The sequence below is a fragment of the Dermacentor variabilis genome, chromosome 6 (assembly GCF_050947875.1).
Source record: "Dermacentor variabilis isolate Ectoservices chromosome 6, ASM5094787v1, whole genome shotgun sequence".
Taxonomy (NCBI): domain Eukaryota; kingdom Metazoa; phylum Arthropoda; class Arachnida; order Ixodida; family Ixodidae; genus Dermacentor; species Dermacentor variabilis.
Window position 1 is genome coordinate 193,195,782 of NC_134573.1, and position 23,032 is coordinate 193,218,813.

Genomic DNA, 23,032 nt, shown 5'->3' on the forward strand with positions numbered 1-23,032 from the left:
TGTGAGATCTGTGCCAGATGCACGGCACAACAGCATGTGTGGCGAAGGTTCAGAGTATGAGGGTAGCCTCTCGCTTTCTTCCTTTCTTTTTCAAGGATATTGCCTTTTCTTTTTCTCTCTCTCTCTTTTGGCGTTAGCACCCAGTAGCCAGGTTGCTATAGCTAATAATGCAGCACAGGATGTAGCAAGCAGTTTATTTCACCATAGAACATGCACAAACATCTGGGTATTGTTAGACCTGCCAACACTATAAGTGGATTTGACTGTATTTCTTGCTGTCCAACAGATAACCCAGTTATAACCAGTTAGTACAACTCAGTTATAACAATTATCAGTTATAACTACGGTTCCTTCTTGGCACTTGAGTATTGTTATGAGGGGATCTGACTGTATGCCCTACTCTATAGTGCTAAGTTCACACTGAAGCCATAGGCAAAATGGAATTGAAAGTGCCTTTTAAGGCATTCTTTGTGAAAATAATGTGTTGCAAAGCAAGCGAAGACATGTTGTGTTGATGTTCTTGTTCTTCATTAGCATTCTGTTGTTTTCCCATTATATCGGTTGCATTAATGATTAGAACAAGATAGGTGGTAAAATTGAAAAAAAAAATAATTGGCAGATTTCAGCAGTAGGATGCCACAGTAGAAGCCTCATCTTCTCAAGAACAACTTTCTTGTGTGCATGACACATCATTTTCGTCTGCTGCAGCAGTACTGCTTGTTGCGGCCTCCGAGGTACATGCGCAAATGCCACCACTCTGATAGTCTGTGTAGGGTGCAAAATACTAAGTGCAATGCTACATAGTACATAGCTTAGTGGTTAGGGCATTCAACTTCCAACTGCACATTGCCACAGGAGCACAAGTTTGAATCCCACTGCCAACTTCACTTTACGGCCTGGGTGAACCTAAGGTGGTTGTCCAGCACTGACAGCTGTTAGTGGTAGCCTAACACAAAGGCAGGATGGAAGACCTCTGCTACAGTAAAACATCTGTGCACTGCAATTTTATGATAAACAATTGCCTGTGTGACATCAGTTTGCGATTTGGCATCAGATCACTCGTTCCATAGGAAAACTGGCTTTTATTTTTTTTATTCATTTTTTTATGCTTATGATGCACATCCTGAAATTGAAGGGTATTTTCATGACTGAGTTCTGACTGCACAGCCTACCACTTCAGACTAAAAATGCACACTGGACTGACTGTATGCATGCTCGAAGCAAATGGTATAGTTCGGCAGGAGTGCTGTGCTATTTGTCACAAGCACATGTTGGCGCTGTGAGCACAATGCATTTGTGACCTATAATTTGCATGACACTATCATAAGCAGACACTTTCCGCGGAACTTGCATTATAAATTGCACATTTTCACTTTTTTTCATGCTATATGCAACAGCACTGCAAGGCAGTGCAAAATTTGAGTCTCTTCCACAGACCACACGATTATCTTGAAACATATGGCATGAATTTGTATGCCATAGTTTTGTGCACACAAGCACGTGTCTTGTGCAGCAAGGCAGCTTGTTGATCACACCTGCTGTAGTGAGTGTAGTGCTTAACTCTTGTCGCTTGTGCAGGCCAAGTTCGTGGAGAAAAACAACGACGCACTGCATGCATCCCTGGAAGGGCTGGTGCAGGAGACCAAGAACGGCTTCCTGCGGGGCCTGTTTGACGTTGGCGACAGCAGGCAGTCACTGTCCAAGGGCAAGCTGAGCTTCATCAGCGTGGGCAGCAAGTTCCGCAGCCAGCTGCAAGCGCTCATGCACAAGCTGCAGCAGACGGGCACCCATTTTGTGCGCTGCATCAAGCCCAACCTGCGCATGGTGGACCACTGTTTTGAGGGTGGCCAGATTCTCTCGCAGATCAAGTGTTCAGGTACGTTGCCTTGTTGCTATTAGCGCAGTTGCTGGCCACGCACACTATTGAGCCACATTTTGACGCTGCTGTGTTTGTGGGTAATAAGCCATCGTCCTAATTTAGAGAAACATTTTTCTGCACAGCATATTTGTCTACGTAATGAGCGCAACAGTGCTTATTAAAATGAGTCCTTAGCGCATATAGCACACTGGAGCCTGTCTGTACAGTAAAACCTCGTTAAACCGTAGTTTCGTTTTAAAAGTATTGATGCAACAGCGTTAAGGAGCTCGTGTCGCAAGAAAGTCGGTGTCGGCGGCGTTGGCCGTGAGCGAAAAAACCCCGAAGGCAATTCATAAATAAAAACAACTTGCAAGATGGGCTGGTTGGGAATCGAACCAGGGTCTACGGAGTGTGAGGCGGAGACGCTACCACTCAGCCATGAGTTCGATCGTTCAAAGTGGGACAAAAACGCTTCTAGCGAATGCGGTGTTGACTTGCAAACGTGCCGTAGAAAGTTACACTGCTGTGTATATCGGTAATTACGAGCATGTAAATTACAGAAGTCGCAGTTAAACGCGTAGCAAAGTACGTTTCCGCTACATTTCTTCTGCGCTTTCCACACACGCAGAGCCATCTTACGGCAAACACAGAAGACCCCCTCCTCGCAATGTATGGCGCTGCCCCAACAGGTGGCGCGCCACGCGCGCATTGGGGCTGTGCGGAGACCGGTGCGAGGCGCGTCGCCGCCTGGTTGTCCGTGCCGATCACGACGTTCCGAGACACCGAGTTCGTTCTTTGGTTCGTTCCGCTTGCTCAGGCGCACGTTTCGTTGTCGCGCCAAACGCTGCGTTGCTCGACGCTCACCACGTGATTGGTGGGTGAGAAATCCGATGCGGGGCACCTCGTAAGTGATCGCTGCGCCGTAGCGCATTGTCTTACACCCCTTGACGGGCCGACGGGAACGCTGTCGCACTCCACTCTTGAAGGCGAAGCTTAAGTGTCCTCCAATTTTTAAAGTCATATCCCCAACTCGGTGCCCATTGAACATAATGTGTTTTGTATCTGCATAAACCATACCAGCTTATTGCTTATGCATCGGTTAAAACGTAGCATTTCCACTTTCCATCGCGCAAACACAGTGGTGCGTCGTCTCCACCGGGTGGCCCGGCAGAAAAACAAGACTCAGAGATCGGAACAATGGCCTGTAAGTGTCCTGTGCATTTGCTCGTGAAGCCACATCAACATCATTTCGACGTCGCGCCAGAGAGCGTTGTGGCGTCGTGCTAGCAAGGACTCGCGTCATGCCGAAGCTCGGATAAAAAAGACTCCGGGTACTCAGCATAGCAGAAAAATTAGGCATCGTCCATACTATCGAATGTGACACGAAGAAGTAGGCGCTGGCACACGACAGGGATCTGCTGTTGACTACAGTGTGTGGCATTTGGAATGTGAAGAAGTTGCTAGGCAGCGGTGCTGTGGCCGCGAGGAGATGTCGGCTACGAGGTTTGACTTTTCGTCGTCGTTGCCTCTGTTGTTGCTGAAGTGTCGATAGCAGCAGTGATGAGGATGACACGGAAAGAGACAGCATGGGCGATTCAGGCCCGACATGGCAGAAGCTGCGCGTTACGTCAGCCTCATGAATGCAATCGTCGCGACGAGAACAGGGGTGCGATAACATAACTCTATTCCAAACTAAAGGTATTCCAAACTCCGACACCGGGCAATGAAAAAGGCGCCCCAGGACTTCTGCAGCAGTACTGTGTGCGTGCACAGAGAATATGTAACGCCAACGAGGAATCTGCCTTGCGAGTGTTTGTCGAGAAGAAGGGGGCTGGCTGAAAAGCTGGCACGCAGCTTCAGTAAGTTCGAGGCCGCTGTCGTCGTGCTAGGCTGCTGTGGCATCAAACGAAAATAGCACTTTTGTCGCGCGAAGTGAATAAATATTGCATGTTTCTTTCCCCTTTCATCGCACTCTCTCTGAGTTCTGTTTTCGACCGGTAAGTGGGCAATCTCATGCTATTTTGGTTAAACAGTACTACCGTTTAGTACATACTTTTTCTGAGGTCCGGCCAACTACAGTTTAACGAGGTTTCACTGTAGCACATGATTTCATCACAAGAGCCATGTGTACATTTTTCATCATGTAAACACAAATTGTACAGTACACTAACAGGGTGTATACCAACCAGGAAAGCCAGGAAAACCGGGAATTATCAGGGATTTTGAGTAGTCTGTAATAACTCAGGGAAAACTCAGGGAACTTGTGCCTCTATCAGGGAAAATTAGCTGTATTATAATTGAAAGGGTCCGAAGTCGCGGTAATGTTGGCTCGAGTAACAGACAGGAATCTTAATGAATCATCTTTGACGCCCTGTCGTCGGCTGGAGGAGTTGCCAGTGTGCAGTCAACGACCTACTTTGTGGATTCCCGATAATTTGGACGGCTTCGCGGCGCCCCCACGTACACCATAGAGTCAATGTATCAGAATGTCTGAAATTCCTGACGCAAGAACTCTTCGCCGTCTGATTTTCCTGACGTTTTGCCGTGACCGCAGGTGCGAAACGGCATTAATCAAAGCCACCACCACTGCCATTTTGATTACCTCGCCGCCTCGAACCGGCGCTCTCACATGCAGATCCGCTGGCAGCCGTAGCCACCACTGCGGCAACGCTTGGCCTAGCTGCTTCGACGTAAGCAATGAAGCTTCTTGCCGTTGGGTGCCGTGATTTTTATTGAAAGAAATCGCTGCTGTCAGCAATGGCAGGGACTCCGCCTTTGTGATCCTCGCGATTGGCTTAGAAGCTTGGAAAGCATGGTGCATTGTATAATGCTGGTTCTCAAAAGTCAGCTTCGCTTCTGTACAGAAATGTTACTTGGTGAAGCATACCCAAAAGTATTGCAGTGAAGCATAACAAGCCTGGGAAAGGGCAATTGCCACTGGGCACACTATGTATTCCTTAATTATAAACGCGTGCACCCGGTATTCCCTGTCACAGTACGAGCACCGATATGCCTAATACGTGTAGCGACAGGCCTTCAGAGTGTTTTCGAATGTGCCTGTGGTGGTTTGAGCCCTTAAGGGCAGTAAATGACACGCATTTATTTTTTCCAACTGCCCGATTTTACGGACGTTCTCGCGCCCCCTAGGGAGTTCGAAAAATCGGACGTGGACTGTGCAACTGACCAAGAAGATGCTTCAAATGGTCCGTGGGACGAACGAGTAGCGGAAGGAGGACAAGAACAGAAAGGACCTACGCATTGAGGAATGAATGGGAAAGGAAGCGAGCTGCTGCCGTTTTGAAGGAGCTTGAATTCAAAAAACAAAGTGTTGACTGATGCCGAGATGCAGGTCCAAACCAAAATAAGCTCTTTAAAGCAATGAAACACAACACTGAGGTGTCGTGCGCGGGCTGAGAGTGTGTCAGGACAGTTGGGGTTGACTTACGAGCTGTTGAAAGAGAATCTTAATTGTGACAAAGTTCGGGCCTCATACACTGAGCTTGCTATCAGTTGATAGAAATAGCTCATATTCAAAAATACTTGCTTCTGTATGCATCTCCTTTTTATTCGTATTTGAGAATAATGCCAGACTCCATTCGCAATTTTTTTCGGAGACATTTTATTTGCTGTGCATTTTACTAACCTCTCCAATCTATTCACTTTTCGAATAACATAAACACTACTCCTTAGTAATCAAATTGGAGTAAGTTGTTTTTTTTTTAAATTTTTTTATATGATTACTAGAGAGGGACAGCATCGGGCGATATGGCTTCAGCCCGTCATCACATAAAACATAGTTCTGCATCACTCGGGGAATATTGCAAAGGCACTCAGGGAAAGCCTGGAAAACTCAGGGAATTTGGAAATGTCAACTTGGTAGACACCCTGAAACTGCTTGGAAGGCAAATTCACATTTCGTTGGCTTTACGGTTAACTTCGCTCCTTGGATCCTTCAAAATAGCTCTCCTAATGTATTTAAGTGCTCCTCCCACGGGGTCAGTTGCAAGCAGACTATCATCAATGTAGTGCTCTACATTTTGCATTCCATGCAAGACTGGTCTCATCAGTTTTGTGAATACTGCTGCAGCTGTTTTTAACCCAAAAGGCATGTACTTAAAGTGGAAAAGTCTGCTAGAACACGAAAATGCTGTTTTCTCCTTGGATTATGCTTCCATGGGGATGTGCCAGTAGCCTTTCGCCAAGTCTAGCTTTGAATAAAACTTCTTGCCTGCGACAATCGCGAAGACATCAATCCTCGGTATAGGCTCGGCATCTGCCTTCAGGACGTTGTTCAAAAGTGTGAAATCCACACAGACTCTGTTTGAACCATCGGCCTTCTTGACCATGACTAAGGGTGTGCTGTATGCTGAGTTACTTTGAGTTACTCCTTTCTATTATTCCCTGACTCAGCATTTCGTCCACTCCTTTCTCTATCAGTTCTTGCTCCGCCAGCAGTAGAGGGTACTGCTTCACATGTACTGGTGCCTCAGTCATGCACTGCAGTTTGCATTGCACTAATTCTGTGAGCTTGCCACCCTGCCTAGCAAAATAGTTGGCAAGAGCTATAGTTATACTCTAGCTCTCTCAACACTGCCTGAAAGGGGTTCTAGACAGGCAAGTTGCTTTCATAGGGATAAAGGGGGGGGGGGGGTGCCAGCGATGCTATGCGTTGGCCTAACGTGCACCACGGTTAATACAAGCCTGCCTGTCAGGTACAACCTCAAGGAAACAATTGACGACAACCTCATCTACATTCGGAAAGCATATACAGTCAACTCTTGTTACAGTTAAAACAGACCCTGATAATCCGACAGAATATGTCCATTTTATCCGAAGTCTGTAATATCCGAAATGCCTCACTTCCGAAACTTTGGTCGCGATGTGTAACAAAGTTAATGGAAAGAGTGAGTGACAAACGTCCAAAGTAAAAAAACAAGCAAAAGAATGTCGCAGTTTCACCCGAAAGGCGAAGCAACGATTGCGATAGCAAATTAGTAGATAGCTATGCAAAGTAGGAATAGTAGCTTTATCGGCCGTATATAGTTGTAAATATTCACTTACTAACTAAATTAACAAACATGGTGTCGTGCACGCACAGGTAAATATGAACACATCTTGCTTGATGACTGTGGAAAGTAGCTATCAAAACTTAAGAGTGAGGAAGCGCAGCAGCAGCAGCGAGCGAATTGACCATTGCATTGTTTCTTGCTTCAACGCAAACTAAACGTCGAAAGCACAGCGCATATGAAGCTACCGGCACTTGGCACATGTGCTTTGGCCACATCGCAGTTTTCTTTGAAGATGAGGCTTGTACTAAGGGGGGGGGAGGGGGGGCACGCACTTTGTCCACATTGCAGATTGCTTTCAAGATACGGCACCCGCGCGAGCGAACACTTTGTCCACATCGTAGATCGCTTTCAAGATATGGCGGCCGCGCCGTAAGCAGCAGCCTCCGGAGTAGAACCTCCTCTCCCTGTGTGCCTTGCATGCGAAAGAAGACGGTGCGCTTGCCCCGGCTTCCTTTCTCGTGCGCAATATTGAGTTGCGATCGTCGGCTTACCCTCGCAAGTCCGTTGTCAGCCTGTGTCAGCATGACAAAAGTCCATTTTATACACCAGGTTTTGACAAACGTTGCCGCTATTTTCGTCCGCTGTGGCTGATAGTCCGTTCTAGCGTGGTTTGTTAAAAACAACCTCCGTTGCATTAATAAAATAGGTAGAACAAACTACGCATAAAATATGGTCCGTTATATCCAAAAGTCTGTTGTAACGAGCGTAGACTGTGTGGCCAGTCCTTGAGCGTAGTATAGCCAGTACTTGAGAAAGCCAGCTAGCTACATATCGCTGAGGGTTTCCTTGAAGAGACTAATGCGCTACATAAAGAGGGGCTTGTAGCAAGCATGTGATGACCCCTCGGGCATAATCTTCATTGGCCCGCCAGGCTTGGTAGGCAACATTGGTCACCGCACCGCAGTAAACACCGACGAGCACAGCTTTTTGGCGGTCAGTCATCGTTCATCACCACCACGCTGCGGAGCATCCGTCTAACGGAGGATGCCTCGAGCCCTTCCTTGTTCACGAACCCGGGCGGATCGTGACACTGGCGACAAGTAGCCACGGACTGTCCCACGCCACCGCTAGTGGCACAACACCGCCCCCCGTTGCTGCCGCCATGCCGCTGTACGGAAGGCTTGAGCCGTTCGAGGGAGATGGGTCCGCCTGGCCAGTTTACGAGGAACAAGTCCACTTGTTCTTCCGGGCAAACGACACACCCGAGGCCAAACAGCGAAACATTTTCCTGGCCAGCTGCAGGACCCGCGTCTTCAGTCTTCTGCTCGACCTTCTCAAACCAGCCACGGCGCATGTTAAGACGCTGGGCGAGCTGCTCGCCATATGGCGCTCGCATTTCAACCCAGCACCGTCCACACTAATGGAGTGTTTCCACTTCAACAATCGGAGCCGCCGGGAAGGAGAGACTCTCAGGCAGTTCGCTGCTGCGCTAAGAGGGTTAGCGAGTGCCTGCGTTTTCGGGGACCAATTGGACTCGCTGCTCTGGGACCGTTTTGTGTGTGGCATGAACAACCCTGCCATGCAGATGCAACTCCTGGAGCTTCCCTACCCCTCGCTGGATGACGCCGTGAATGCAGCGCTGGCTATGGAAGCTGCCGCCAAAGACACCGGAGAGATTGCCGGTGCGACTGGCTCACCGTCGGCGGAAGCGGCGGTCAAGAAGTTTGGCGACAAAGGGCAGTACCTGCGGTCGCTGTGGTGGTGCCCATTCCCCCTCACAGTGCCAGTTCTCTCAAGCACAATGCTTCACGTGCGGGAAATCTGGGCACCTGGCACGGGTATGCCGAAGGGGGAGGACGAAAAACGGACAGCAGCAGCAGCCTGGTTCAAGCCCAGGTACCACACAAGCCCGCGGCCAGGGTAGCCGTCGCAAGGGTACGCGGCGGGGGCTTGCAGCAACAGGCTCAAGTTCTTCCACAGCCAGGCTCCATGTCGTGGCCGAGGACCCGCCGATTTTCGACATGTGGCACATGGGCCTTGTACCATCGTCTGTGCCACCGTACATGCTGACCGTCAAAATCTGCGGGCACCCCGTTTCCATGGAGCTGGACACGGGCCAGCGTGTCGGTCATGGCCGGGAAACTATTCAGGTGTACTTTCCCTGGTGTGTCCGTCTAGGCTTCGGGCGTGATGCTACGCAACTACTCTGGGCAGCTTTCCAAGGTCTGGGGTCAGACACAGGTCTGCGTTCGCTGTGGTGACAGGGAGGCAACCCTTCCCCTTTACTTAACCAAGTTGTCATCGCTTTGCTGGGCCAAAACTGGATTCATGCACTGGGCGTTCGTCTGCCAGAGTACCAAAAAGCCAGCCTGCATGTGGTGAAAGACGTTCCCAGCCTACTGACCGAGTTCAAGTCCATGTTCCAACCAGGGGTGGGCACATTCGCAGGCACAACGGCTGGCATCTATGTATCTGAGGGAGCCCGGCCTCCTTTTTTCAAGCCTCGACCACTGCCGTTCGCCCTGAAGGACAGGGTAACCCAGGAGCTGCAATGGTTACAGCGAGAGGGCATCTTGGTGCCCGTCAAGACTTCTGAATGGGCCGCTCCCATCGTACCAGTCCTCAAGCGAGATGGCAGTGTCAGGATCTGCAGGGATTTCAAGGTTACCACCAACCCCATCGCTACCGTCGAGAAGTACCCGCTGCCCCGGATTGAAGATCTCTGGTCAGCGTTGTCTGGTGGACAGAAGTTTACCTAGCTCGACCACAGAGACGCTTACCAGCAGCTGGTGCTCCAGGATGCCTCCCAGAACTATGTGACAATATCGACAATTTTGGGGCTCTTCCAGTACACGCGCTTACCGTTTGGCGTGGCCTCAGCCCCAGCCATATTTCAGAGGGAAATGGACAACCTCTTCAGGGGCATGAGGCACGTGGCGGTGTATTTGGAGGACATCCTGGTTACTGGCAGCGATGACGGGGACCACCTGCAGAACCTACACGACGTCCTGGCACGGCTGCAGAACGCCGGCCTTAAGCTCAAGCTGGAAAAGTGCATTTTCCTGGCCCCCAGTGTTGAGTACTTGGGACATGTCATTTCCCAGGCTGGCCTTGCACCGGCTCCCCACAAAGTTGATGCTGTGCTTAAGGTGCCTAAGCCCCAGAACAAGGAGCTTCACAGCTACCTCGGCCTCATCAACTTCTACAGGAGTTTCCTGCCGAACCTGTCGGAGCATCTACAGCCACTCTATCTTCTGCTTCGAGATGGTCAGCAATGGGTCTGGAAGAACGACCAGGACCAGGCCTTTTTTTTTTATTATTATGGGGTTTTACGTGCCAAAACCACTTTCTGATTACAGTAAAAGCTCGTTAATTCGAACTCGTGGGGGACTGAAAAATTGTTCGAATTAAGCGGAGTTTGAATTAACGAGCGGGCGGCAAAAAAAAAAAAAGATGGCCATTGCATTTGGCTGCTAGGGCCGAAGCCAAAATAGCCATATCTGGGATCGTCACCGAGGAATACGCACTACTACTCTTTGAGGTCGGCGATTGCGGGTATTAAAATCATGCGAGTCCAAACACCAAAGGAAATAAAGATATCCAATCAATTTATGCGCCTGGAACTAATGATAAATGTACCCACGTGAGCGTCAGGCTTAATGATGAAATATGACACTATTTATGCTTCAAAAACATGTTTATTAACAAAAGAATAATGATCGAAGCATATCAACATGAAAAATAATCGGTGATTTGCATTTGTTTGCGCTTTCTTCGCCGCAACTCGAGAAGCATTGTCTGCAACTTGCCCAACATCTCCAGCGCAGCATCCGAATTCTTATCGGTTGAGAAATAGCGCGCAGCCAGATCTCATAGTCTCATCAGCACAGTCGATGAGACGTCAGCGGCGAGATACCACACAAACGAGCAAGCTCATGCAAAATGCGACAAGGAAAGACTACTCGTGCATTCCACTGATCGCAGCCGCCGCAGCGCAACGAAAACCTCAAACGGCTTGCTCCGGAGCATCGGTGGCGGCGGCGCCCGCGCGTCAGAGAAAACCTGCTACGGCATGCGCCGGAGAGTGGTGTGCAGCGAGCGATGAGCAAGCGCGGCTTCAGCCGCTTATCTGCTTTTTCTGCCAGTGTCCGCTGCGGCGTACGCGGTTGTTGCGACGTGCGTCTTTTCTTTTCTTTCTTTCCTCTTATCTTTGAACTCTCCTCTATCTGCACGCGGCAGCGGTGATGGCTCGGCCTGAGCCAATCGGCAGGCCCGTGCACTTTCCTTTTCATCCTTCCCTCAGTCGCAACAACAACAACGCCGGAGGCTCCAGGAAGGAAATTGGCGGCTCGCCTCGTGCGTGCAAAAATGCGCGCTGGCTTATTTATTCTCGTCGCTGTGCATATTAAAAAAAAAAAATTTCAATGCATTGTACTCGTTACGAGGCGACTTCTATTTACGAGAAGCAATGCCGGCTGCCGGCTCCTAGTTCGAATTAACCGACGTGAGTACCGGTACGTTCGAATTATCGGGCGTTCCGGCCCATTGATATACATAGGGCTTTGCAGGGACCCGGGCATCAGTTCGAATTAACCGGCGGTTCGAATTAAGCGATTTCGAATGAACGAGCTTTTACTGTATGAGGCACGCCGTAGTGGAAGACTCCGGAAATTTTGACCACCTAGGGTTCTTTAACGTGCACCTAAATATAAGTACACGGGTGTTTTCGCATTTCGCCCCCATCGAAATGTGGCCGCCGTGGTCGGGATTCGATCCCGCGACCTCGTACTCAGAAGTCCAACACCATAGCTACTGAGCAACCACGGCGGGTCAGGACCAGGCCTTCCAGCGCAGCAAGGAGCTAATCACCAAGGCTCCAGTGCTGGTACACTTGGATCCTGCCAAGCCTGTCGTCCTGACCGTAGATACGTCGCCGTATAGCGTGGGAGCCGTCCTGGCGCACCGGGACAGAGATGGCCAGCAACGCCCTGTGTCGTTTGCTTCTCATCGGCTTCATGCTGCAGAGCAATGTTACAGCCAGCTGGACAAGGGAAGTTTGGCCCGTATGTTTGGTGTCAAACACTTCTACCAGTATCTGTGGGGCCGGAAGTTCGAGGCGGTCACGAACTACAAGCTGCTGTTGGGGCGTTCTAGGGCCTGACAAGGCAGTTCCCGTGCAGGCATCACCTAGAGTGGTACGCTGGGCCTTGAGGCTGGCAGCTTACAGTTACGAGCTGGTTTACTGTCCGGGAAAGGACCTGGGACCTGCTGATGCCCTGAGCTGCCTGCCCCTGCCAGAGGTGCCGGATGCTCTTCCGGAACCTGCTGAAGTGTTCATGCTGGAGCACACATACCCGTAGGTTCTCTCCAGATCTGCGGTATCTCAAGCGACCAGCCGGGACCCAGTCCTGTCTCAGGTGGTCAAGGCGGTGTCCTGTGGGGAGCAATTGGTTCAGCAAGCCTATAGCCTGTGGGGTTTCCACTCTGCATGCGGCTAGGGCTGAAGGCAAGCTCCGGATCTAGCCCACGCAGTCACTTCGTGGTACTCCCGACCCGTAGCGCGGGAATCGCGGCTACGCCAGGTTCGAACGAATAAGGCAACCAGCGGCGTCAACGGTAATAACGTTTATTGCTATTAGCAATAATGAACACTCGCAGAGGGACGTCCTCTCAGTAATACTAGTAGATAGGCTTGCCTCGTTGTCTGGGTGGGTCAGACAAACGAGGTCACTCACAGGATGCGGCAGGTGCTTTTGTCCAGGCGGTCCAGGTGTCAGCGTCCCAAGAGAGAGCGTCTCCCCCGGTGGCGCGCTTTTATGCCTTTTTACATTTTTGCGAGGGGAAGTCCTCGCTCGCCGGATAAGCAGAGTATTGACGACGAGCCGTTGTTCCAGTCTTCAAGCAACCACACAGACTACGACGGGAATGTGGCGTGAACGATTCAACGTGTTTGCATGCGGTGTGTGCATTGACCAAAGACTTGCGAGGGCCAGTGCGGTGTGCTGTGAGTCGTTGATGATGCGGACGACCATTCCCTTCATAACGGGCGTTGACGGGGTTCCCGGATCCGGCCAGTCATGCTGCTTATCGCAATTTCGTTCCGTGCAGTGGACTAATCCAATTTTCTGAAGCAGGAAACAAGACACGGCTGTGCGAACTGCCTGCAGTTCTCGCGGGTACAACTGACGCACCGGCAGCGCTACGCTGGCCTTGCAGCCACATGAACCACTACCCGGCGCCCAGCAAGCGACCGCCCGGCTTGTGCAGCCGACACCTGGGGCGCGGCACGGAGAGTCGCCTTCGAGCCGGGACTACGATCTGCCTCGCAAGCCCGAGCAGTGCCACTGACTGGGCACCTTCGAGTCGGCATCAAGTATCTACCACCTGAGGGCTACAGCAACGAAAGCCCGACGCTCAAAGCCGGCGTGTGCAACGCTGCCTTGATTGCCAACCTTGGCAGGAACTTTAGCAAACGGGCGCCCGAACCCTTCGGGCATACCTAGGTGCCAGCATCAACGTATGGGGGGCTTCTTAAGGGGAGGAGGATGTGGGGAGCACCCGCCTCCATTTCCTCCCGCGTACCCGCGTCGTCCCGTTCGCACGTGGCCGACGGGTCGGGCCGGCGTAGACAAGGGAGAGAGGCACTACGCGCCCTCCCTTTCACCGTCGCTCTTGTGACGCGCGTACCCCTCTCCCCCCCACGCGGTTCACACTAAAGGGAAACGTATCCGGCGGGCGAGGAGGACTTCCCCTCGCAAAAAGGTAAAAAGGCATAAAAGCGCGCCACCGGGGGAGACGCTCCCTCTTGGGACGCCGACACCTGGACCGCCTGGACGAAAGCACCTGCCGCATCCCGTGAGTGACCTCGTTTGTCCGACCCACCCAGACAACAAGGCAAGCCTATTTACTACTATTACTGAGAGGACGTCCCTCTGCAAGTGTTCATTATTGCTAATAGCAATAAACGTTATTACCGTTGACGCCGCTGGTTGCCTTATTCGTTCGAACCCGGCGTAGCCGCGATTCCCACGCTACGGGTGGGGAGTACCACGAAGCGACTGCGTGGGGCTAGATTTGGAGCTTGCCTTCTGCCCTAGCCGCATGCAGAGTGGAAACCCCACAAGCCACAAGGCCGCTGAGCTGAGCTTGCATCAGGGCTGCCTACTATGCGGTTCTAGGGTGGCGATCCCACAAAGTCTCCGGTCCAAGGTCCTGCAGTAGCTGCACGCGGGTCATCCTGGCATGGAAAAAACCAAGATGGTGACCCACTCTCCTGTTTGGTGGCCTGGCCTGGACCAGGAGAATCAGCGGACCTCACGTCATGTGGAAATCACCCCCTGGCCATTCCCACAGAGACCCTGGTCCCACCTACATGTGGATTTTGGGGGACCGTTCAAGGGCCATTACTTCCTGGTAGTGGTGGACACCTTTTTAAAGTGGGTGGAGGTTCTACCTGTCACCACTCCATCAGCAGGCGCAACTATTGTGGCGCTATGACAGGTCTTTGCGGCCCAGGGGTTGCCAGACGTCATCGTGTCTGACAATGGTCCTGCTTTCGCCAGCACAGAGCAAATGCAATCCGCTGGATGATGGTTCTGCCGTACCACCCTGCTTTAAACGGTGCAACTGAGCGGGTGGTGCAAACCATCAAGGACAAGCTCAAGAAGAGCCAGACTGGGGTTTTCCGCACGCAGATTGCCCGTATACTGTTCCAGTACCTGACCACGCCCCACGATGTCACTGGCTGTGCCCCCTGTGAGCTCCTGCTGGGTCGGATGGTCAAGACACCCTTGGACGTCTTGCATCCGGACTTCCGATCCACAGTGCTCCTGAAGCAGCAGCAGCTGGCTGCTGACCAATGGTGCCGTCCCGGGCCTTTGCCAGAGTCCGGAGCTCCAGTTTTTGCCAGGAACTTTCGTCCTGGCCCACTCTGGTCTGCTGGACAGGTGGTGTCTCCTGCCAGCGCCTCATCGCTGCTCGTCCGCATGCCAGACAGGACCGTGTGGCACAGACACGCCGACCATGTTAGGCCTCGCCTTGGGACCTGGCCGGCACCCTCGACTGCCATTTGAGAGTTGCAGCCCGCAGGAAGACTTGCGGCAGCACCAGTCGCTTTCATCGGAACACCGCCCACCTTGGAGGCGGCAAGCATTGCCAGTGGTGCGGCGCCCGTTGGGCCGGTGTCGAGCCCGTCACCACTCACAAGGCCGACCACTGCGGACCCTCCGGATAGAGCGAGGCTGTCTCAGGCAGCAACCGGCCCGTCAGCACCGGTGCCCAGGCGGAGTACTCGACGGCAGAGGCCACCGGATCATTACTCGCCTGGGTAGCAGGCACCGTCGACCCGGCTAGGACGGAGGCAGAGCCTCGTACATTCAACTTAGAAGTATTTTTGTTGGCGACAAACAAACTGGGGGTAAGGGAGTGTAGCAAGCATGTGACGCCCCCTTGGGCATAATCTTCATTGGCCCGCCAGGCTCGGTGGCCTGCCAGGCTGGGTAGGCAACATTAGTCACCGCACCGCAATAAACGCCAACGAGCACAGCTGCTCGGCAGTCAGTCATCGTTCATCACTACCGCGCTGCGAAGCGTCCGTCCAACGGAGGGTGCCTTGAGCCCTCCCTTGTTCATGAACCCGGGCGGATCGTGACAGGGCTTCTGACTTACCAGCTGCCACAGCAGAAGCATGGTTGACCAACCATCTATGGGAAAATGGGAACGGTGGCGGTGGAGTCTTCTGCACTCGCTGCTTACTGGCAACCAAAGAGACTTGGGCGACCTTGGCAAGGACTCACATGAGTCGGCCAGTGGCGCTGATTGCGCTTGCGCTCCTATGCAAACCCTGCGTGAAGGACGTTTTCCCCCTCTCCCCAAACCTGCTTGACGTGCCCGCCTGACGTTTGCCACATGGGAGACCTCCTTGGTACAGAGATTCCCCCGCTCTTCAAAAACTCTCTGAATTCGTTATGCAAAGAAACGATTTCTCATTGAGAGAAAGCAGGCCAAATGCTCCCCAACCATGGCACTGATTTACTGACATTTTCATACATTTGCTTCCTTTCTATGCAAGAACCTACGACAAACTTATCTGGGGGCACTTTTTGTTAACTTTGTAATGCCATTGAATCCTCTTGCTCTTTCCCAGGACACCCATAGCTCTGTTAACCTGAGACTCTACTGGTGAGAAGTTCTTCGCAAAGACACCATTTCATGAGGAAAACAAAGACAATTCACGCTTAAATATCCTTGAGACAAAGTTAGTCTTGCCTTCCAAGTACAGTCGAACCTTGATATATCGAACGGTGCGGTGATCGCGAAATAGTTTGATATAGCGAGAATTCAATGTATAATATCCCATAAAAGAGGGATCAAAAGCTTCTGCAAATCATTCAGTGAACCAAGGGCGTGATCGGGGATTGTTGTTCAGAGCATGCAGTCGATTGCGCCGTATGCAATTAGCGTAGGCTGCGCCAACTTCGTCAGCCGCGCAAAGTCAGCGCGGTCTTGGCCAATCACACGCGGCACAACCGAACGCGCGCTCTGAACAATCCCCGATCACACCCCAATCGTGGTGCAGTAAATACTCGCTCGAAGCTTCACAGAAAGTATTTATTTGGCTGAAAGTACTGCAGCAGTTTAGCCTGCTTCTTATTGCAGCCACGTGCTTAAACACAGAGTCCTCAACATAGTCTAAACGATCCACAAGCGATAGGCCGGTGCACTCTATTGCGCGACAGTAGCTGCGTAAAAGGGCCGAGGCAGGTACAGCCTCAGTTGAAGTCTGGAGCGGGGCAACATCAGCAGTTGCGGGATCAACCTCAGCAGCGTCTTCGTTTGGCCGCTACTTTTGCTGTAATCTCCATGTCCGTAAATTGAAGTATCGAAGGCGTCTGAGTGAGCCCAGTGAGCCCGCGCTGTCGTGCGTCTTTGTGGATGCAAACCATCAGTTTTCGCGAGGCGTGGTGGGCGCAAAGTGCGGCACAGAGGAGGAGTCAGTGTGGCAAATGCAGTGCGTCGTTTATGTTGTCGAACTTGGTCGAACTAGCCATGCCACCATGTGTGTATGCCACTACGTTCAAATGGCGCCTGCAGCACGATCGATGTGTGCAGCTATAGTGCGCAGCAGTTGGGAAGGCCCATCGCACCACCACTATCATCGAGGGTGTTGCGGGAAAGCTCACAGCTTGTCAACAGAGCACATGTGGTCTGGGTTGGCAGAGTTCGATATACTCATTTTACGTCCGACTCCGTTCAAAATAAAAAATTAAAAATGCATGCAATTTTCCAGGTGATATAGAAAGTCTTCGATATACACAATAATTCAATATAGCCATGTCCGATATGTCGAGGTTTGACTGTGCTCGTGTCATGCCATGCACATTAAGGAGTTTTCGAATAGGGGCTGCAAAGGTTCTGTGGCAGCAAAAAAAAAATATATATATATATATAGCGTCAGCGCCACTGCACATGCGCGAGACGCAAATATGGTTTTGCGTTTGCATCGGTGAGGCCATTTCACAGACAAAACTTTCCGGAGAGGTTGCGCTGAAGTGAACACGTTGCATTCCGACGACCAGTCCCCACAGTGATGGCGGCAAGTGACCATTGTTTCTTTTTTTCACCTGCTAGCCATAAAACATCCAAAACTCTGTGAGGCAAACATTCACTCGGCCAGAGAAAACCAAACGCGCAGCGAAGTGCGTCACGTGGTGGCCAGAACAGCACGAGAAAAACGGATGCGCTCTGGCTGGCTCTGGCAGCCCCCGAGTAGGGTAGCAAGAACAAAAAAATTGAAGAGGCTTAATGTGTCCTCGTGAATAGAAGTCAAAGTAGAAAAAATAAATACGAATGTAGTTACCTTTGCTGCCTTTAGTGCCTTGACATAGATGCTTTGGCATAGGTAAAAAAAAAAAATTTTTTTTTTTCTGTGACATGACGATACAAATGAACCACCACAATGCTTCGTCTCATCGGACCTCACTACTTGCTTTGTGAACTTGTCTGATAGTGTGTTGATTTGGCTTGTTTCGTTGTATGTTCCAATGTATGACTTTAGAGAAGTCATGCACCTTTGGCTACAAATGCTTATAACAACATTAAACCCACAAAGCTCTGGAATTTAAAATCTAGAGCACAACTTTAGATATGTCAATGCACTTTTCACATCACAATTTTATGGGAACTTTATACCGATAAACTTTCGGAATTGATATCCATGTGCACTGAAGATTTCGCGGCCTCTGCAAGATGCCGCAGCATGCCCGTTCGACATCAAAACGCCCTTGAAACTCTCTGCTTTGATGGGGTTCCTCGCGTTATGCGACTCCCGGTGCATGGGCGTTACTGCGAAATCCAGCCCAAATTGGCAAAGTTCGCCATGAAATGTCTTTTCAAGTGTAAAAAAGACATTGTAGACAAAATCCAGAATGATTTGCTTGGGTTAAAGATTATCTCTCTTCCAGGTATCAGTTCACCACTGTTAATAGCCATAATTCATCCTTCAGCATCCCATGGGAGTATGCTTGGCCTTTTGCTTTTTCTAATATTTATTAATGATTTACCTAACTCCATTTCTTCCCAAATCAGACTTTTCGCTGACAATTGCGTAATTTACCGCAAAATTCATTCTAACAATGATCACTTAGCCCTACAATATGACCTCGATCCAGTAACAGCATGGTGCTCTGCCTGGCTCAACTGCAACTTAAACCTTTCGAAAACAAAATTTACCGTATTTATACAATTGTAAGTCAACTCCCCCATATCCCATGAAATGAAAAAAAAGAAAGAAGAGCATACCCGGGGCACATTTGATAACCCAAATTTATTAGTAACTGACATGGTCACTGGACTACTCGTCTTAACTAGTGCTGCCATCGTCATTGCTGCTACGGTCCCACAGTGCGTCGTCGTCCAGTGAAATTCCACATTTGGCAAGCGACCGCACCACGACATCTTGTGGAATAGCAGCCCACGCCGAATGCACCCAACCACACGCAGCCGTCAGGGAGGCTCTTTTGACAGGTCCGGTTGGCGTAAGTTCACAGTCTTCTGCCGCTAGCCACTCGTACTCACAGCGGAGCATGTCCTTAAAAGGCGAAGAACCGGGCTTGTTTCATGACCATGTCATACTTTACTGGCAGGGACCGATCACGCATTTTAGTGACGTACGCCGCAAGCTTAGTCTACAGCTCCGTAAAGCGTCCAGACTTCGGCACGTGGGAAATTCCTCACTTGCCATCACAAGTGAAAGTTTCACTTTGCTGCAGTCGCCACTCTCACACCACCTGTTCAGAAACATCGAACTTACGGCCCGCTGCGCAGTGATTTGTTTCTTCGGCGTAAAGGATGGCAGCCCTCTTGAACGCTGCTGTGAATGATTGCCGAATGATTAATGGGCCTGGAGCACTCATGATGACTGAAGAAGCATGAAAGTAGCACGTAGCCAGCAGTCAAGTCGAACACGTCAAACCAATGCCTTTGGTCAAACCAAACTTTTGAGAAAAACCCATGGAAAAACCCGTGAGCAGTGTCTGCTCTTCCATGAACTACCGATACTCCCTGCAAGCACCGCCGTTCTGAGGGTGCCGCCGCGAAGGGAACAGCGGCGCTTCCATCAACTATCGACACCCCTTCCCCCCATGAGTGTTGTGTGCACTGTAAAACTCAAAAATGTTGAAAAACCCTTCCGAAAAGTGAACAAACGCACTTGGACGGCGAAAAGCTATGGGTAGGGCCATAGAGCAAGCATAATATTGTAACTCTGTTGTAGCTCCCGTTGGTCTCGCTTTTTTGGTGGTGCCATGTTTTGGTTTCGATTGTAAGTCGACCCCCCCCCCCCCCCACTTCAGATTTTCAAATTTAGAAAAGTGGGTCGATTTACAATCGTGTAAATACGGTATGTCTTTTACTAACCGTCAGTCTCAAACCAAAACCGCGCATACCTTAAATAATGCTACAGTCGAATTGGTAACTACATATAAGTACCCGGGTCTTCACGTTCATTCAGACCTAACATGGAACCACCATATTAACCTAAGCATTATCTGTTATTAGGTCTCCTAAAACATAACTTTGAAGCAGGCTCCCTCTCACATCTGATTATGGGCCTTCTTTACACTAATTAGACTTTGGCTATTTGGGACCCTCATCAAGCATATTTAATAAATAACATTGAATCATTACAGAACCGCACAGATCTGCAAGAACTATGTCAACACCGAAAAGCTGCACATTTATCACTTTTTCATAAGCTGTATCATCGTTCAACACTTCATAATGAGTTTTTTCATTTGCCGTCTTCCATCTTTGACCTGCGCGACCATCTGTTTAAAGTTCAGCACTTGTCATGTCGCACATTCTTTCATACCACGCACCATAGCTGACTGGAATGCTCTGCCTCCATGTGTTGCTCTTGCCACTGATCCTGATAAGTTTTGCAGTCTGTTGTCTGCCGTAACTACTGCTTAACAGGATGCGTATGTACACATGTCATTATTGTTCCTCTATAGTGAGGTCAATGCATTCTCATCAGAACTCAAATGCATTCAGAGTGGGCAGTTTTTGTCCAGTGGTATGGCCAGTTGTCTAAGCATGACAATGTTTTCATTCAGTATTCATCTGGTGCCCAACTTGTGGAGCATTATTAGATGGCTTGTAGGTTGTTCATTGTTACAGGGGAACAGCACAGAAATTCTACAGGTATAAAGAGAAGCACAAGATTGTGCAGATCCCATGCACTGTGGGAATCGAAGCTGTACGAAGCAGTTTGCAGATACCTGGCTATCCATCATTGTTTGAGGTTCCACAAACCGTTGCCAGGTGAACCAACGGGTTTGTATGAATTGAGTAGCTGTGTGTGGGGCCTTCTAGCGTACGTGCATGTGACAACAGCAGCATGACTACCATGTAGAAGACAATCGTATGGCAGCAAAGGCACACCTACGCCGGCTGTTCGACATGAGCTTATGACATGACAATTGTTGAGTTCTACATGGGTAGAATGCCTGGGGTGCATTTGGCAGGCATTCTCAGATCATGAACAGCGGGTTGCCATTATCCCTCAAGAGAAAAGTGTATAACAGCTGTGTCTTACCAGTACTCACCTACGGGGAAGAAACCTGGAGGCTTACGAAAGGGGTTCTACTTAAATTGAGGGCGATGCAACAAGCTATGGAAAGAAGAATGATGGGTGTAATGTTAAGAGAATAAGAAGAGAGCAGATTGGGTGAGGGAACAAACGCGAGTTAATGGCATCTTAGTTGAAATTAAGAAAAAGAAATGGGGGCATGGGCAGGGCGTGTAATCAGGAGGGAAGATAACCGATGGTCATTAAGGGTTACAGACTGTATTGCAAGAGAAGGGAAGCGTAGCAGGCGGCGGCAGAAAGTTAGGTAGGTCGATGAGGTTAAGAAGTTTGCAGGGACAACATGGCCACAATTACGACATGATCGGGGTAGTTGTAGAAGTATGGGAGAGGCCTTTGCCTTGTAGTGGGCGTAGCCAGGCTGATGATGATGATGGCATGGGAAGTGGACAAGCATACTCAAGAGAAACAGATTGTGATGTCATTAGCAACTATGTGTTATACAACCTTACATACCTATGGCTATGTCATGTGGTGTATGTTAAAACTATGATGGCATTTGAACTCCAGCAAAGAAATGCTAAAACAGAAACTTGGGCAATCATGAACTTGCCTAAACTGCTACAAGGAAAGTGGGCCAGTCCCAGAGATAGTGCAGTCTAACACGGCGCCTCAAAATGCAAGCTGTCACAAAAAAGAAAAAAAAAAGGCAGGAAAGCAGTCCATGCACTGAGTGTTGCAAAGAGCTGGCTACCTTTGGAGTGAGAGGAGTATGCATGCGATTGTGACCTAGTGGATAGAGCACCGGGCTGCTGTGCTCTACGGCAGAAGTACAATTCCACCACCAGTCGCACTTTTTTTATTATTATTAAAGGAAGGCGAGACTGGAACCTACCTACCACAAAGTGCCAGGAATGAGGCAAAGAGTGCATCGCATTAAAAAAAAAAAGGCAGACATGGCACTACTTTCAACAAAATGTTTATTTTGCCGACAATCACGTTTTTATACTGATCACTGCAGGTAAACAAGAATGCCATGCTTAGATAATGCTTATTGTGTTTTTCAAAATAAACATTTTGTTGAAAGTACAGGGCTGTGTTTGTCTTTTTTTGTGCCTCTCTTTGTCAGATTTTTGCTCTGTTCCCCTGTGACCCAACTTGTGCATTGAAATCCTTAGCTTGTGTGACTGTGTAGTGTAGGTGTGAGACCTTCTCGGGGGGTATTTGCTGTCAACTCGCAGGCATGACTTCTGTCCTTGAGCTGATGCAGCAGGGCTACCCATCCAGGGCACCTTTTTCTGACCTCTACAACATGTACAAGCAGTACCTGCCTCCTGAGCTTGCTCGACTTGACCCCCGGCTTTTTTGCAAGGTATGCACTGGCACATCTCCAGAGCAACATTATTTAGATTATGTTTGGTGATCTGAGCAAAAAAACATTACAGGTGATATCTCGCAAATGAGAAGACATTTGACCCCTCCTTAAACAAAATGCTGCCACTTTTTTGCCATATTAGAGTGATAGTTCTTATAGATGCCTCTGTACTTTGTCACATGTACAAACCAGTTCAACTGGTGTAAATCTGCAGACATAATTACAAATAAGCATAATTTGCCACATCGTGGGCTGCCTTTTGTGACATCAGCGGTGGGAACAGCAGCCCTAATTACAGTGTTTTGGAACAGTGTATTAAACTGCAGTAAATCATAAATGTTGTGTCACATGACTCTCCGTGTAATCTGCGGATCCCACGTGCCATGGGAACAGGTTTAGGCAAAGCGTTAATTGGTGTTTGTGAGGAACAGTGTTCCTGCTTAATGACCATTTGCAAGTAGAGACATTTCACTGGGAACCGCCTCGTTCACCACAAACTCGCAGCGCTCGACCATGCACATGCCACACATGACTACGATGGAATGACCGCAATGGCGTGAAGATGAATATACGATGAACAGGCAACCATGACTATGAAATGACAACACTAGAATCTGCGACAAAATGAGAATGTGGTGCCAATGCTGTATTGATGCTGATGGTACGTCGACATTGGTGTGACAACGCGAATGACAGAGCTGGAA

General features: G+C 49.8%; 1 protein-coding gene across 5 annotated transcripts in view; it reads left to right on the plus strand.

Moving 5' to 3' along the window:
* jar (Myosin heavy chain 95F jaguar) overlaps nucleotides 1-23,032 on the plus strand; it is a 195,068-nt gene that overhangs the window by 90,532 nt on the left and 81,504 nt on the right. For all 5 annotated transcript variants that reach the window (XM_075697233.1, XM_075697236.1, XM_075697232.1 and 2 more), the window contains 2 exons: nucleotides 1,579-1,876; nucleotides 22,195-22,325. In XM_075697233.1, coding sequence (XP_075553348.1) covers nucleotides 1,579-1,876; nucleotides 22,195-22,325 — 429 coding nt within the window. The remainder of the gene's footprint in view (nucleotides 1-1,578; nucleotides 1,877-22,194; nucleotides 22,326-23,032) is intronic.